Raw genomic sequence first — 15,475 nt, 5'->3', positions numbered from 1 at the left:
AGGCATGATGAAGCAGATATCGTCCTCTTTTGGAAGACCAAACAAAGTAGTTTCGCTTTCACAACAAATCACACAGTGTCTTCACGACATGGCGGCGGCAACAACAACACTACAGTGAGAATAAAAGTTACGCCTTCTTTCTTTGAGTGAACATTTGGGCAGCGTTATGCAAATCTTCCCACATAGTGAGGTAGACATGTGGGGCGTGTTAGAACGAGCCGTTTTAGGTAGGTGTGGCTGACTCTTAACTTTTATAAAGAATATCTCTTTGGATTTGAGACTTTAGTCTTTGCAACTTTACAGATCTTCTTTACGCACCAAGAGCTTGTAACACTTCAAAGAGAAAGGAACAATTGAAATCGCATCACATGACCCCTTTAATTCATCAAATACTAATGATTATTAAAGGTGTTAACTAATCATGAATTATTGAAGAGCTATCCTTAACTACAACTGGAGTCATATGGATTCACGCATGAATAACGGCAGCCTTAATTACATGGACTTATAAACAACTAAATAAAAATAAAACCTCAAAATCCACAAAGAACATTTGTAGAACAATCCTAAAGAAATGCCCGGAAACAGTTCACTGTGCATCCAGACGCAGGCCGTGATGATACTGTTCCTCCGCTCTCTGACTTCTTGAAAATCCACACACATCCACATCTCTTAACCGGCTAAATACTCGCTGTGTTAGTACATGTGTATTTGATCATAAGTATAAAATAAATCATGAGCTGAGTTTAGTAGGTAGTTAACAGTGAGTTAATTATGATTGGGCCCCCTCAAGAAAAGTCATAACAAAATATGTGTATTTGCCATATGTTTATGGCAAAGCTGAAGATGTAAAAAGTTCAAATTTTTAAATAACAGTTAAAAAAATTATAGTATTCAATTCTTTTAATTTATTTCAAAGTCAGCGTATTTCTTATTATTTCTTAGAGAGGCTGATTTCGTTTACCCATAAATGTTAATTAATGCATTAACGATCAAACATGTACTAACATGTAATTAAGGCCGTTATTCATGCGTGAATCCATATGACTCCAGTTGTAGTTAAGGATAGCTCTTCAATAATTCATGATTAGTTAATTATTTGTATTTAGAACCGCTAACTTGAATAATAACCCGCGGCAGCAGTGTAAAAGTAGCCGCATTGGCATCCGCACATCACACGCGTATGATCGCGAGCGCCATTTGGAATCACAAACTTGGCTGCATTTGAGTCTTCAAGGCATTTTGAGGACACAACATCGTCAAGTAAGTAAATTTAACCAATGTTACAGTATCCACTGTTAGTTGTCCGCTAGTAAAAACAGTTTTATCAGTCATTATCCGCGTACGAACCAGCGCAAACAGATAATGTTACCTCACGAAGCTAGCCATCAGTCTCCTTGCTTACGTTGAACATACACTCTAAAAAATGCTGGGTTAAATACAACCCAGTGCTGGAGTGGAGGCGGGGCTAATTTGCGTATTCATAGATCCGCGTATAGTAAATGAGGCAAGGGTGTAGAGTTGCATTCAAGCTATTTTAAGGCATGAGAAAATTATTTTCACAAGAAAAAACATTTAAATATATCATTTTGATGATCAAAGATGAGTTTTAAAGGATACAATTTTTGACTACAGGGGGACTTTAATAATCATTAGTATTTGATTAATTAAGTATTAATTTAGACATTAGTACATGATTATTCATGTACCCTTATTGTAAAGTGTTACCAACATGACCTTTTCTGTGTTTGGTTCAGGAGATATGACACAAAATACATAATTTGGTTATGGCGGAAAGTAAAATGGCCACCACGAGGCGTTTTTGCGATGGCTCCATTTTATGAAAATGTTCAGGGCCGCTAACTATACAAGTGTACAAAGTTTGATGCTTTTATGAAAAAGTGAACATTATTTTCACATATCACCTGGACTAAGTAGTTAATAGTCTCTCCAGAAAAGCCCTCCATAAAACAAACAAAACAAGCAAATTAGTAAAAGAACAGCAAGATACATTTACTTGAGAAGCAAAATGACTTGGGGTCATATTAAGTCTTGTTTTCTGAAAAAAATAAAATTATCTTACAAATTTTTAATTTTTGCTTAAAATGAGAAACAATATCTGCCAATGGGGCAAGAAAAATAATCTTGTTTTGCCTTGGAATTAAGATTATTATTCTTACCCCGTTGGCAGATACTTTTTCTTGTTTTAAACAAAAACTAACAAAATATTGTGTATTACACTAACAATATTACCGTATTGACCCAAATATTTTAAAAAGCCTTTTTCCAAAAGGTACATCTGGAAAAACGGGGGTCGTCTTATAATCAGGGTCGTCTTATATTCGGGCCAATACGGTATGTCTTGTTTTCTGAAATATTTAAGTAATGTTGCTTTGCTTTCAGTCATGTGTGCACTCAAGCTCGAGGACCTTGGCTCATTTGGGTCAGACATGAAAATTCAGTGAATTGTTAACTGGAGATTTGCTCGGACTGGTCATTGAATAAATGAGAACAGCTGCAGTCGGATCAGTCCAATATGTGAATGAACCATATTGTTCGATTTGTGACCCAATTCAACCAGTTAATTAAAAACAATGAGCTCATTCATAAATCTGGGTGGACTGGGTGTCATTTTCTTCTGTTTGAGATGACAAGGAATGATTTGTTTTTATTGAATGCTTTGAAATATGGTGAAGTAAAAAAAAAAAAAGGAAAAGAAAAAGACAAATGTACTTACGTACAATAACAAAGTAAAAATGTTCACCACTACTGTGTGACCTTTGTTTTGTGTTCATCAGACAAGTCGCAAGAGTCTCAATCATCCTCAAACATCCCACATGGCACTGATAAAGAAAAGACTGAATCAGAAGTACTGGATTACCAGAATGCTAGTGTATCTCCAACACAATCAAATGAAGATATCAACAACTCTAACCCAAAGAAAGAGGTGGACATCAATTTTAACAAATAGCTCTGGATTAAGTTTTTAAAATGTTTCTTATTCTGAGATTCTGTTGTTGGTGATTTTATGATTTTTATTCACCCTGTGTGCATGCAATTGCTGAAAATAAAAACTTATTTTACACAATATTCTAAATATACTTAAAAATAATTTTAAATGGAAAATTTGCTCTGTTGGCTAACATTAATGATAATCACAGAAAGCATAAACATGGAAATGAAAAACATGGGGCCCGTTCTTCGTACGTTGCTAACTCAGCTGGATTTGATTGTTGATGATTTGGCTTGATCTTGGATTGTTTGGTTCTTCGAAGCTCATCCCGGAGTTGCTGTCATAGCAACAGCTCCGCAAGCTTAAACCTGCTCGGGAGCAGCTAATTTCATGTAAACAGGATTAGATTGCATCTTTTTAACTTAAAATCTGTCCCAACCACTGCTACTTTATTAGAAGAGTACCCTACTGATCCAGGGACAGTAATTTAAAATAATAATAATTTAAAAGTTAACTGAAAAATAATATAATAATGTTGTGTAGTCTTTAATACTATAGACACAGACAGTTTTACTCATTGAAATATTTATTCATGATAAAATAATTACTTTTTATAATTGTATTGGAGTCTTACACACATGCTATACAGATAATGTAGAGTCGTGCATTAATTTGAGTTATTGGAGCGCAGGAGATTCAGATAACTTGTTTTTGACCCTTAAGAAACTTTAAATAATGCTGTCACGTAACAAATCGGTTTCAAATATAAAATTAAATGAATTGCTAATTACAACATTGAAATAAAAATGTAAAGCCTGTACAAATACAAGAAATCATGAATATATATAATTGGGAATTATGTAAAAAAAAAAAAAATTTTTATTAAATAAAAACTGCACATTTCATTTATCTATCATAACATTTATGTAGTTTTGTTCACTTGGCTGTTTCCTTATAAAAGTCCAGAAATTTGTCAAGTTTTTCGTCAGGTGGATGCTGCACACTGGTGGTGGACGAGGAGATACCCCCTGACAATGTAAAAGCGCTTTGAGTGCCTAGAAAAGCGCTATATAAATGCAACGTATTATTATTATTAGGTGTCTTTTTTTAATTATATGACGTCATTACGTTGCTGTCTTGTCGCCAGCCAATCGCTGCATTGCTGATCGTGGTCTCGAGTATCGATACATCTGCCCTTTACGGGGAACACGAGAACGCGCAGTAATCTTAGACAACTTAATCCAGATATTTTAATTGAAAATTAAACTTAATTTTAAAAAATTAAAATTAAAAAAAAAAACTCCGCAAATCGTTTGAAGAACCAGATTAGCCAGAGATCAGTTATCACGATTAGAAGATCTGGCATTTTTCAATTCATATTAAGCGAGGTACAACGAGCGGGCCCCTGGAGTTATATGATGACTATTTTGGTTTATTTTGCATTTAGAAGAAACATGTTTCCAGTGAAGATTCACCAGCGAATGCCCAACATAGTCAGGAGCAGCAGAATTCTGATTTTGCTGATGACCTGAATTGCAGTGAAAGTGATGATACAGAAAGTCAGTATGTTGAGCCTCCAAAAAGGTGAATGAAGAATCATGTAGTTATAAAAGTACAAATGTTGTTTTTTCCCCCTTGGATTATTATCTTACCAATATTTTTAAATTGCAGAAATCCAGCATCAGATCAACAAATAAGTCCCAGAGACAGACTCACCATTTGTTTTCATGCAGTCCTTTCAAAAGACTTCAAGTTTATACCAAACAAGGATTGTATCTTCATAAGAGCCGGTGATCACATTGGTGGCTGGGAAAAAAATTTGGTTGAACTACAAGTGTTAGGGTTAGTAAAGGACCATTTATTGATTATTCATATCTGGAAGCAGTAGCTTAAAAATGATTTGATTTCAGGGATCTCGGAGAGCATGGATTGCTTGTGGAAGGGAAATATATATGCAAGAAGTTTGATGCTGAAACTGTGTCCATTCCATACAAATATGTTGTGTATAAAGAAGAAAATCACAACAAGTATGAATTACATTATGAATACATCTACAAACTGGATTCAAAAGAAACCACCAACAGATGTCTGTTTGTCAAATCGCATCTCCTAAATAGTGACGGTAGGTAAATTTCATACTCAAGTAAAATTTTCATTATTTAATTGACCTAATATTTTCTTTTCATAATGCAGGAGAATGGCACCAGTATGATGATATCATCTGTAAAGAACCATCTAAAGATGTGATGAAACGTATAAAAGAATTTCTGTGGTCTAAGCAGAGGAAAAAAATAATCGAGGGAAGAGAAATTGCTGGTTCAGTCATGCTGCAAACTATCTTTGTCCTCCTGGGAAGCTGGAGCACAATTAACCTCAGCAACTTCTTTTGTCAACTGCAACAGTTTTATGAAGTCTATGGCAACCCTTTTGTATTTGAAAAGACAATTGTGAAATGGGGCTCACTTGAATATGGTGAAAAAGATGTAAGTAAACCATATGTATCTCAGTATATAATGAAAAACATTTTTATATTTTTCACCCAAAATCACCCCCAGAATTTTAATTCTTTCTGAATCTCATCATTTGTCTCATCCTTATGTCATTCCAAACCTTAATAACTTCATGGAACAGAATAGATAAAATACTGCAGAATATCCCCCACATGCACATCTATCTATCCATCTATCATCTATCTATACAGTGGTGGCCACTGTAAATGATTAGAACACTAGTATTTTCAGCAGCTAAAAATGGTTTGAAGTCAGTTATTTCTCTTTTGCTGTAGTGTGTCGGTAGGAAATATCAGTTTACATTTCCAAACATTCATTTTGCCATTAATTGTAATAATCCAGTGAAATTATTGTGCTCCACACAGAGATCTGATCTGATCATCATCCAGTCTGTCTGGAATGACATGAAGAAACAGAACAAACTGAGACAGACTCAATCTAGAAGAACTGTGGCAACGTCTCCAAGATGCTTCAAGAAAGCTACCTGCAAAGCTTCAGTGCTGTTAAAAGTTTTAGGCACTTGTGTAAAAATGCTGTAAAATGAGGATGCTGTCAAAAACAACGTCATAAATAGTTTTTTTTTATATCAATGCACTTCTATTAACTAAATGAAATCAACATTTGGTGTGAGCATCCTTTGCGTTTAAAGCAGCTTTTGCCCTCGGTGCACTTGTGCATAGTTTTTCAGGTAGCTTTTTAGGTAGCTTTCTTGAAGCATCTTGGAGACGCTGCCACAGTTCTTCTGGATTGAGTCTGTCTCAGTTTGTTCTGTTTCTTCATGTCATTCCAGACAGACTGGATGATGATGATGATCATCATATCAGATCTGTGTGTGGAGCACAAAAATCTCACTGGATTATTACAATTAATGGCAAAATGAATGTTTGGAAATGTAAACTGATATTTCCTACTGATACACTACAGCAAAAGATAGAAATAACTGACTTAAAACCATTTTTAGCTGCTGACAATATTATTGTTCTAAAAATTTTGGCCACCATATTACATGAGTAGCAGTGCGATATGGCTGTATATTGGCACGGCTTTGCAGTCTGAGATGCAATACTTTGGAACGCTGAGTTGTTTGATTGAAAGCTTATTGTATTACTGTATTAAAAGCTCACTGTAGTATGTAGAGCAGGGGTTTTCAAACCTGTCATGGAGGCCCCCCTGCCCTGCACATTTTGCATGCCTTCCTCATCTAATACACCCGATTCAGCTTATTAGCTCATTAGTAGAGACTGCAAGACCTGAATTGGGTGTGTCTAATAAGGGAGACATGGGCTGCGTATATTCTTGGCATTAACATGCAACCTGTATCTGGATGTTGTCCACATACACATTGAAAAGACAAGTGTAAGCACGCTTCTGATCAGAATGTTATCCGATCAGCGTGTCCTGGTCCAGAGGTAGTCGAGGACGCATTGTGATTGGATCTCAGTGTAATGTAAACACAATCCAGCCATCGTGTCTGCATTTGCAGGTCGACATCATGCAAAACCCCACCCCCTCTCTCACGAACTTAAATCTTTGTGGAGCAATGCGAGCATTCAAGCTAAGCTTGGAAGTAGCTACAGAAACAAATCAATATATGAAGGCCTAGCAGACGAAATGCTTAAACGTGGTTTCGAGAGAACCTGGCTCTTATTTAAATATTGCATGGGAAAGACAGATCCGATCGGTTATCCAGATAGAGAAGTCAGTTGATGTTGCCAAGTGTAAACAATGTGCTGATTGACTGATGATCCGATCTGCTTCACGGTGATTGCATGTTAATGCCAAGTGTAAACGCAGCCATTCAAAATGTGCAGGACGGGGGACTCCAGGAAATGTTTGAAAACCCCTGATGTAGAGTATTTTGAGAGAGAGATGGACTACCATGAGAGAGATGGAGCGAGTGTGATTACCTGCATCTGATACAGCATTAATTCTTAAGCTCAATCTCATATTCACAATAAAACATTAGTTTGAATGTCCGCTGAGGAAAGCGATATCTTTGTCGTACTATCCTTTAGTCTGTTAAGGGTGATTTCCGATGACAGCGCTGCTCAGTGCATTTTTTGTCTGCGTCTTAAAAGCTGTTGTTAAAAGTAAAAATAACTTCCTTGTTTACAACAGTTTCAGTCTTTCAATATAGAAGTCTTTCCTGCTGACTCACTCATAAAAAACAGTCTCTTGTCGCCATCTAATGGCAGAATAATAAAGTCAGAAAGAGATTTATTATCAAGTATGTTTACCCACAAGGAATTTGACTTGACGACAGGAGCTTCCAGTGCAGAAGAAAGTACGGACATAGTGAAAACATTCATTATAGTGCAGACATACATAGGAATAACACAATAGAGATGGAATATAACACTTATATAAGAAAAACAGAAAATTAAATAATGCACTATATACAGAAGTAGAAATATAGGGGATAAAACGTAATTGTTTAAATTAATGTACAGATATGCTATTTACAAGTGTGCAGTTTACACATACAATTTTCTGATTTTATGTATAAATGTGTCAGTTATGATGGACAATGCATAGTTATGAATATTTTAATTGTTCAGGCTGAATATAGCCTGCAGGGGAAAAAAAACTGTTCTTATGCCTGGCTGTTCTGGTGGTTGGTGCTCTGTAGAGCCGACCAGAGGGCAACAGTTTGAAGAGAGAGTGTGCTGGGGGTGTGGGGTCTGAAGTGATTTTCTTAGCCTTTTTCCTCACTCTGGAGATGTAAAGATCTTGGAATTGCAGTGGGTGAATTGCAGTGCATTCATTCGTATACAGGGAGAAAAGCAGTGGGGAGAGCACACATCCCTGAGGGGCACCAGAGCTGATTGTGAGAGTTTTGGATGTGAGTTTACCCAGCCTCACTAGCTGCTGTCTGTCAGGAAGCTGGTGATCTACTGACAGATGGAGGTGAGTACGGAGAGCTGGGTCAGTTTGGCTGAGAGAAGGTCAGGGATGGTGGTATTGAAGGCCGAACTGAAGTCTACAAACAAGATCCTTCCATAAGTCCCAGGTCTGTCAAGATGTTGCAGAATATAATGCAGTCCCATGTTGACTGCATCATCCACAGACCTGTTTGCTCTGTAGGCAAACTGAAGAGGATCCAGCAAGGGTCCAGTGATGCCCCTCAGCTAGGCTAGGACCAGTCCCTCAAGTGACTTCATGACCACAGACATTAGAGCGACAGGTCTGTAATCATTAAGTTCAGTGATTTGGGGTTTTTTGGGGAGGGGTTGCAGTCGAAGTAGGCTTCATTAGTCCATCTTTTAACAGTCCTTATAACAGGTTTAGCTGATTTCAGTTTCTGCCTGTAGATCAGTATAAGATGAACCAAACAGTGATCAGAGAGCCCCAAAGCTGCTCGTGGGACAGAGTGATATGCAACCTTTATTGCTGTGTAACAGTGATCCAAAATATGTCTCTGCTGGGACATGTAACGTGCTGTCTGTATTTTGGCAGTTCACAGGAAAGATTTGCTTTGTTAAAATCTCCAAGAATGATTAAAAGAGCGTCTTAGTAACTTTGCTCCATTTCAGTTATTTGTTCAGCCAGCTGTTGAAGCGCTGCGCTCACGCATGTGTCTGGAGGGATGTACACATTTGCGAGAATGAAAGAGGAAAACTCCCGTGGCGAGTAAAAAGGTTTATAGTTTATGAAGAGTGCCTCTAAGTTAGAACAGCATGTCTTTTTCAGCGTCGTTACATCTGAACACCAACTTTCATTGATGTAGAATCACAATCCACCACTCCTCGTTAACTCCACCCTGAACAGCTGGAAGCCCAGCAGATGAAGCGCATTGTCTGGAATGGCTTCACTCAGCCAGGTTTTAGTGAAGCACAGTGCAGCAGAGTTTGAAAAGTCCTTGTTGATGCAACTGAGGAGGAGGTGTTCTTCAGTTTTGTTAAGAAGGGAATGGACATTTGGAAGATTAATTCTTGGGGAGCGCAGTTTGAAAGCCACACTCGTGGAACTTAACCAGCGTGCTTCTCTTTTCTGCGTTTGTACGCGCGTTTGAACAGCACAGCTGCACCTTCGACGTCTGAATAATCAAAATCCGGAAACATATTGTCTGGGATGTGTTGGCGACGAGGGATTCACATGTGATAAATGCAGGGAAATAGCTTTTAATAAACAATTAAAATGTCTTCTTTTTCCACGGCACATTCATAATCATTACTTTTTCACAGAAATCAGTTCATTCTCAGCACATAGTGACTCTTTCACCTAGATATCACACTATAGAGACTGTGTCTGTTCCCTAGAAAATACAAAAAAACATTTAAACCAATTTATGAGTAACAATTTAATTGATGTTCAACAAATAAAGCGCTTTTTGTAAATGATATGATCACTGATCATAACCTAGATGTGCTCTGTTTGACAGAAACCTGGCTAAAACCTGATGATTACATTATTTTAAACGAGTCTACCCCGCAAGATTACTGTTATAAACATGAGCCACGTCCAAAAGGTAAAGGGGGAGGTGTTTTTTTCAATATTTTCAGTATTTCTCAGAGGTCGGGTTTCAAGTATAACTCGTTTGAAGTAATGGTGCTTCATATAACATTATCCAGAGAAACAAGTGTTAATGATAAATCCCCTGTGATGTTTGTACTGGCTACTGTATACAGGCCACCAGGGCACCATACAGACTTTATTAAAGAATGTGCTGATTTTCTATCTGAGTTAGTGCTGGCTGCAGATAAAGTCTTAATTGTTGTTGATTTTAATATCCATGTTGATAATGGAAAAGCTGCATTGGGATCACCATTCATAGACATTCTGAACTCTATTGGGGTTAGACAACACATGTCAGGAGTCCAGGACCTACTCATTGTCGAAATCATACTCTAGATTTAATACTGTCACATGGAATTGATGTTGATGGTGTTGAAATTATGCAGCCAAGCGATCATTATCTAGTCCTGTGCAAACATCATATAGCTAAAACTGTAAATTCTACTCCTTGTTACAAGTATGGTAGAACCATCACTTCTACCACAAAAGATTGCTTTGCAAGTAATCTTTCTGATTTATCTCAATTCCTCAGCATATCCAATAGCTCAGAAGAACTTGATGATGTAACAGAAACTGTGGACTCTCTCTTTTCTAGCATTTTAGATACGGTTGCTCCTTTACGCTTAAAGAAGATGAATCCTTAAAGACCTAGAACTTTTTTGGGGCACCTGACACGCCTGCACTTTTCTTTGTTTTTGAAGACCTATTCTAGCAGTCGGCATCAAGTGCCTTATATCATTATAAACATGAGAACTTGAAGTTTCAGTTTAGCTAATTTAAAGTCCCAATTTTCCTTTTGTTTTCTCTACGAATGAATTAATTTCCTGAATTTTAAGAAAAACGCGAGCAACAATTGGGTGTTTTTTACTGTGTTCTCAAACAGAAACTCCTGCAGTTTGGATTTTCTTTCTTTATAAAGTTGTATCTGGGTGTTTTATACTTCCAAATAAAATTATATAACATCCCCCAAGCAAGTTATAGCCATTTATTACAATATTGTTATAGGCGCTTTTCAGTGAAAAACAGATCTATTTAGTTTACTAACAATATAGATGTGTCCAAAAAACTTTTTTTCAGAGAAATATATTTTCAATCTGAGTATGAACAACAACAAACACAAACTGTGCAGCTAATAGTGAAAACAATGGCACAAATGGTCTTCTGCAACAAAAATACAAACAGTGCAAATGATTCTCAAACTACACAGAAAATGAGTGAGAAATATACAGAGTGCAACAGAAAAAATAGTGAAAATGATCTTTATGAACTATGTAAGTATTATTTACATGATATAAATGGATCGATCCGCTGGCTGTACTCTGTGTCAGAATCTATTTTACCGGGACGTTGCCTAGCGGCGCAGAGACATAAATTCCAGTGCTTTATCCGATATGTACCGCTGTCTCATCCGTGTTTTTGGTTTGTTTTATGTCAAAGTACTCAGTCGTGTGTTTTTCTGTGCTTTTTCAGAGTTCTCTCATGCAAATGCAAAAAATATTTTGTGTTTGTTTTCATGCACGCACGACAGACTTTACTTTCACTTTGCATTTGTTCAAATTTCCAAAGAAACATCCTAAATGGTGGTTCAAAAATATTTTTTGGTTGAATATAGGACAGTTTGAACCAATCTGGGCACGGGGGTGGGACTAAGCGTCAACAATCTTTCCTGTTTGGCTCAGAGGAACGAAATGCATTGGTTTCTTCTGACGAATCAATGTTGTCAAAATGTTTTGACGTAATCACGTACACTATGGAGCCTCTGAATATCCAAATAAGACAAATGAGATATCTCCGTAAAGCATTCAGATAGGATTAACGTTCAAAAGTTATTAAACATTTAAAAACAATAGCTATTTTTAGCCGTGGGCGGCTGTCTCGGTCTTTGAGGGTTAAGGAAAACAGTCTGACACTGTAGTATAATGAGCACACTCGCGCCCTAAAGAGAGCAGCCCGGAAAATGGAGCGCAGCTGGAGGAAAACAAAACTAGAGGTATTTCGTATTGCATGGCGGGAAAGTACCCTATCCTACAGAAAAGCATTACAAATGGCTAGATCTGATTACTTTTCGTCTCTTTTAGAAGAAAACAAACATAACCCCAGGTATTTATGCAATACAATGGCTAAATTATCGAAAAATAAAGCATCAACAGGCATTGACATTTCCCAACAGCACAGCAGTAATGACTTTATATGAACTACCTTACTTGCAATATCGATACTATCAGAGATAAAATTGTAACCATGCAGACATCAACTACAGTATCGCATCAGATAGTGCGCTATAGATCCCCTGAGGAACAATTCCACTCATTCTATACTATAGGAATCCTCTTCTGACTATTATTAATTCGTCATTGTCATTAGGATATGTCCCCAAAACCTTCAAACTGGCTGTTATCAAGCCTCTCATTAAAAACCACAACTTGACCCCAATGAACTAGTTAATTAATCTTGAATCTCCCTTTTCTGTCAAAGATACTAGAAAAGGTAGTATCCTCACAATTATGTTCCTTCTTAGAGAAAAATGGTATCTGTGAGTGTTTGCAGTCAGGATTTAGATCGTATCATAGTACTGAGACTGCTCTCATTAGAGTTACAAATGACCTGCTCTTATCATCTGATAGAGGTTGTATCTCTCTTTTAGTGCTACTGGATCTTAGCGCTGCGTTCGACACTATCGACCACAACATTCTTTTGAACAGACTAGAAAACTTTGTTGGCATTAATGGAAGTGCATTGGCATGCATTGGCACAATCGCACTTATCTGACCGCCATCAATTCGTAGCAGTGAACGAAGAGGTATCACATCGATCACAAGTGCAGTATGGAGTACCTCAAGGCTCAGTACTAGGGCCGTTACTCTTCACGCTCCCACGATAACAATATCGTGCATATTCATTACCGTGATATATCGCATTACTGAATACCGGCACAAGTCTAATCAGGAAACATGGTGTTAGCTTTCACTGTTATTCTGATTATACTCAGCTCTATATTTCTTCGCGGCCAGGCGAAACATACCAATTTGAAAAACTCTGAAAAATGTTTCTTACGATGAGTTTCTTGCGTTCTAAGTACAAGTCCGTCAATGCCCTTGTCATACTACACTCCCGCGAAAAAGACTGTGACTGTGAGTGTACCGATGAATTGGCCATATCCTCAGAGAGAACGTCAACCTCCTAATAGACTGACACTTTAGTTAGTGACAAACTCACAGCATCGAGGCAGAATAATCCCCAGGGTTATGTCCGGGAATAGAGGTAATCTACCCTCTTTCCCTAGTTAGGTTAAATAAAAAAAAGTGGTCCTATACACCCTCCTATGTTACGTGATGAGTACGTAAACACCGTAGTTTTTGGAGTAGTGACTTTAAGAGAAAATAAACGGCAAGCACCAGTTGAACACTCACTCCCGTCTCACGTGTATTTCTTAGAAAATATAAGTAATACATAACACACACACAGGAATGATACAAATTTATACTTATATCGGAGTGTCTATTTACACTAAGTGCAAATGGCCTGCCTTGTTGGCAGAGGCTACTTACACTAACTCCGCCCACCAACGTGTGATTGGGGTAGTCAACACTACAAAAGACGCTCATGAAACATCATTTGCAGTGTAGTAGATGGTAAGGTGCATGCTTTTTGACGCGATCGACCAGAGTTCGAACCCGCCTTTTGCCAAACTTTTTTCTCCCTTTTCAGATCTCATATCACATCGGAAAGGCATTTATTTTCAATAAAATAAAAAATTTAAATAAAGTATCGGTTAGGGTAGGTATAGGGAGGGCTTATATTGTCCCAATAAGGTGGCATCCATTTAATAATTTGAATTAAAATGATAATTTACACTCAATACGTTATTATTGCAGACTGTTTTATAATGTACTACAATACTGAGGTGCAGATAATTGCCACTGTTTGCAATAAGTAGTATAAATAGCAGAACATTTTGTAATTTTAACAGTGTAAATAGAATCTATAGCTATTTGAACTTAGTGTTAAGCATATAGCATATTGTTAAAAATACTACTATTTTCACTTAGTGTAAATGGAATCCATTGCTATTTTCACTTAGTGTAAATAACATCTAATTGCTATTTACACTTAGTGTAATAGACTACATTTATTCGTGTGCACTCAGAATAACAATGAAACATTGCGCTTTTGTAAAATATTGAAAGCAAACAGAATGCACTCTCTGCCGTCTCGGACTCTGTGAAATTGAGCGCGTCTCTTCGAAACTCCGTGTATGCTTGCCTTATTACATGAAAAATATATATATATATATTCTCAGATTATGTAATCTTTATGAAACATGCATACAGGCACATACTGCGGAGATGACGAGTCAGTGTCGCCGACTTCATCTCTTAAACCCGAAAACAGAAAGCACTAGTGTAACAATAAATTATTAAAACTTTAATGCAGTGTACTTGCTGTTTTCCCCTAACACATTCATAATTATTATATTTGCCAGTGCGCTGTGGCAAGCCTTTTTTACGTGCGCTTGAGCTCTTACTAGGCTATGTAGGCAATTAAAGGCTCATTATTATGATTTATATGGTTTATTAATAAAAGTGCGACTAATAGTTGACTAATGCTTAAAATGAACGACTACTAGTCGACCAGAAAAATCTTTAGTCGAGGGCAGCCCTAATGCATATTGACTAATTGTTTACGAGAAGCATAATTAGCTAAAAACTTTTACTGCTATTTAGGAGAATTCTTAGTGGTAAGATAAAATGTTTTGTGAATACGGGCCCTGGTCGTTGTTGGCTGCTGATGTCGCCGGTGGTTTCCAAACTCTTGATTTCTCCATGCCCTTTGTTAGATGCTTAGATGCAAATGTTAACATGAAATGCAGTATATTGTCTCAATTTCATCCTTTCAGGTGAAAAAGCTTCTGAAGGGGTTCATGCTGGAGTGGGTGATTCCAGAGCTACAGAAAGACCACAAAGGGAAGAATGCATTCAACATGGAGCCACTGAATGCTGCTCTCATTTTGCTCTACGTGTGGGGACGGTATAGTCTAGAATTAGACAACAGGACTCTTTCTCATCTCTGCACTGCCCTCTGCCTGCCAAAATTACCTAAGGAAGAGTTCCTGTCTTTCTGGGCTGGCATAACAGAATCATTTTCAATAATAAACACGTGAGTACTGTTATATAATTTAAAGTTTATATGTAAATTATAAAAATCTCAAAAGAGTGTTGCAAAGCAAAACAAATACAAAGTTCTGTTGTGAAACTCTAAGGCCCAATTCCATTTCTATCCCTTAGCCCTTCCCCTTTCCCCTACCCCTCTGTTTTGACCTCCGTGAAGTTGGCCCCCTACCCAACGCAAAACGTCGGCAAAATAGTCTCAATCGTTTGTGCTCCGTTTGTGCTTTAAAAATTTTCGTGTGTGCTGCTTTGGTTTTTTAGATATTAAAATAATATTTATAGGTCATTCTGAGGTCACTCAGCCCCCCAACATACTCCAAATTCACCCC

The 15,475-nt window shown here is 37.3% G+C and overlaps 2 protein-coding genes across 2 annotated transcripts in view; both read left to right on the top strand.

Annotated features, from left to right (window-relative positions):
• The window catches only part of LOC107680187 (gastrula zinc finger protein XlCGF57.1-like), a 964,523-nt gene that overhangs the window by 21,557 nt on the left and 927,491 nt on the right, over positions 1 to 15,475 (top strand). The window lies entirely within an intron of this gene.
• The window catches only part of LOC107680181 (E3 ubiquitin-protein ligase rnf213-alpha-like), a 100,144-nt gene that overhangs the window by 4,339 nt on the left and 80,330 nt on the right, over positions 1 to 15,475 (top strand). Inside the window, exons 3-8 of the mRNA XM_016475966.1 lie at positions 2,799 to 2,947; positions 4,401 to 4,537; positions 4,625 to 4,795; positions 4,864 to 5,075; positions 5,147 to 5,436; positions 14,876 to 15,135. Coding sequence (XP_016331452.1) covers positions 2,799 to 2,947; positions 4,401 to 4,537; positions 4,625 to 4,795; positions 4,864 to 5,075; positions 5,147 to 5,436; positions 14,876 to 15,135 — 1,219 coding nt within the window. The remainder of the gene's footprint in view (positions 1 to 2,798; positions 2,948 to 4,400; positions 4,538 to 4,624; positions 4,796 to 4,863; positions 5,076 to 5,146; positions 5,437 to 14,875; positions 15,136 to 15,475) is intronic.

Source organism: Sinocyclocheilus anshuiensis, unplaced genomic scaffold, assembly GCF_001515605.1.
Source record: "Sinocyclocheilus anshuiensis isolate Anshui unplaced genomic scaffold, SAMN03320099.WGS_v1.1 scaffold492, whole genome shotgun sequence".
NCBI lineage: Eukaryota > Metazoa > Chordata > Actinopteri > Cypriniformes > Cyprinidae > Sinocyclocheilus > Sinocyclocheilus anshuiensis.
Note: the sequence above shows the minus strand (reverse complement) of the source record. Positions and strands in the feature narration are given on the sequence as shown.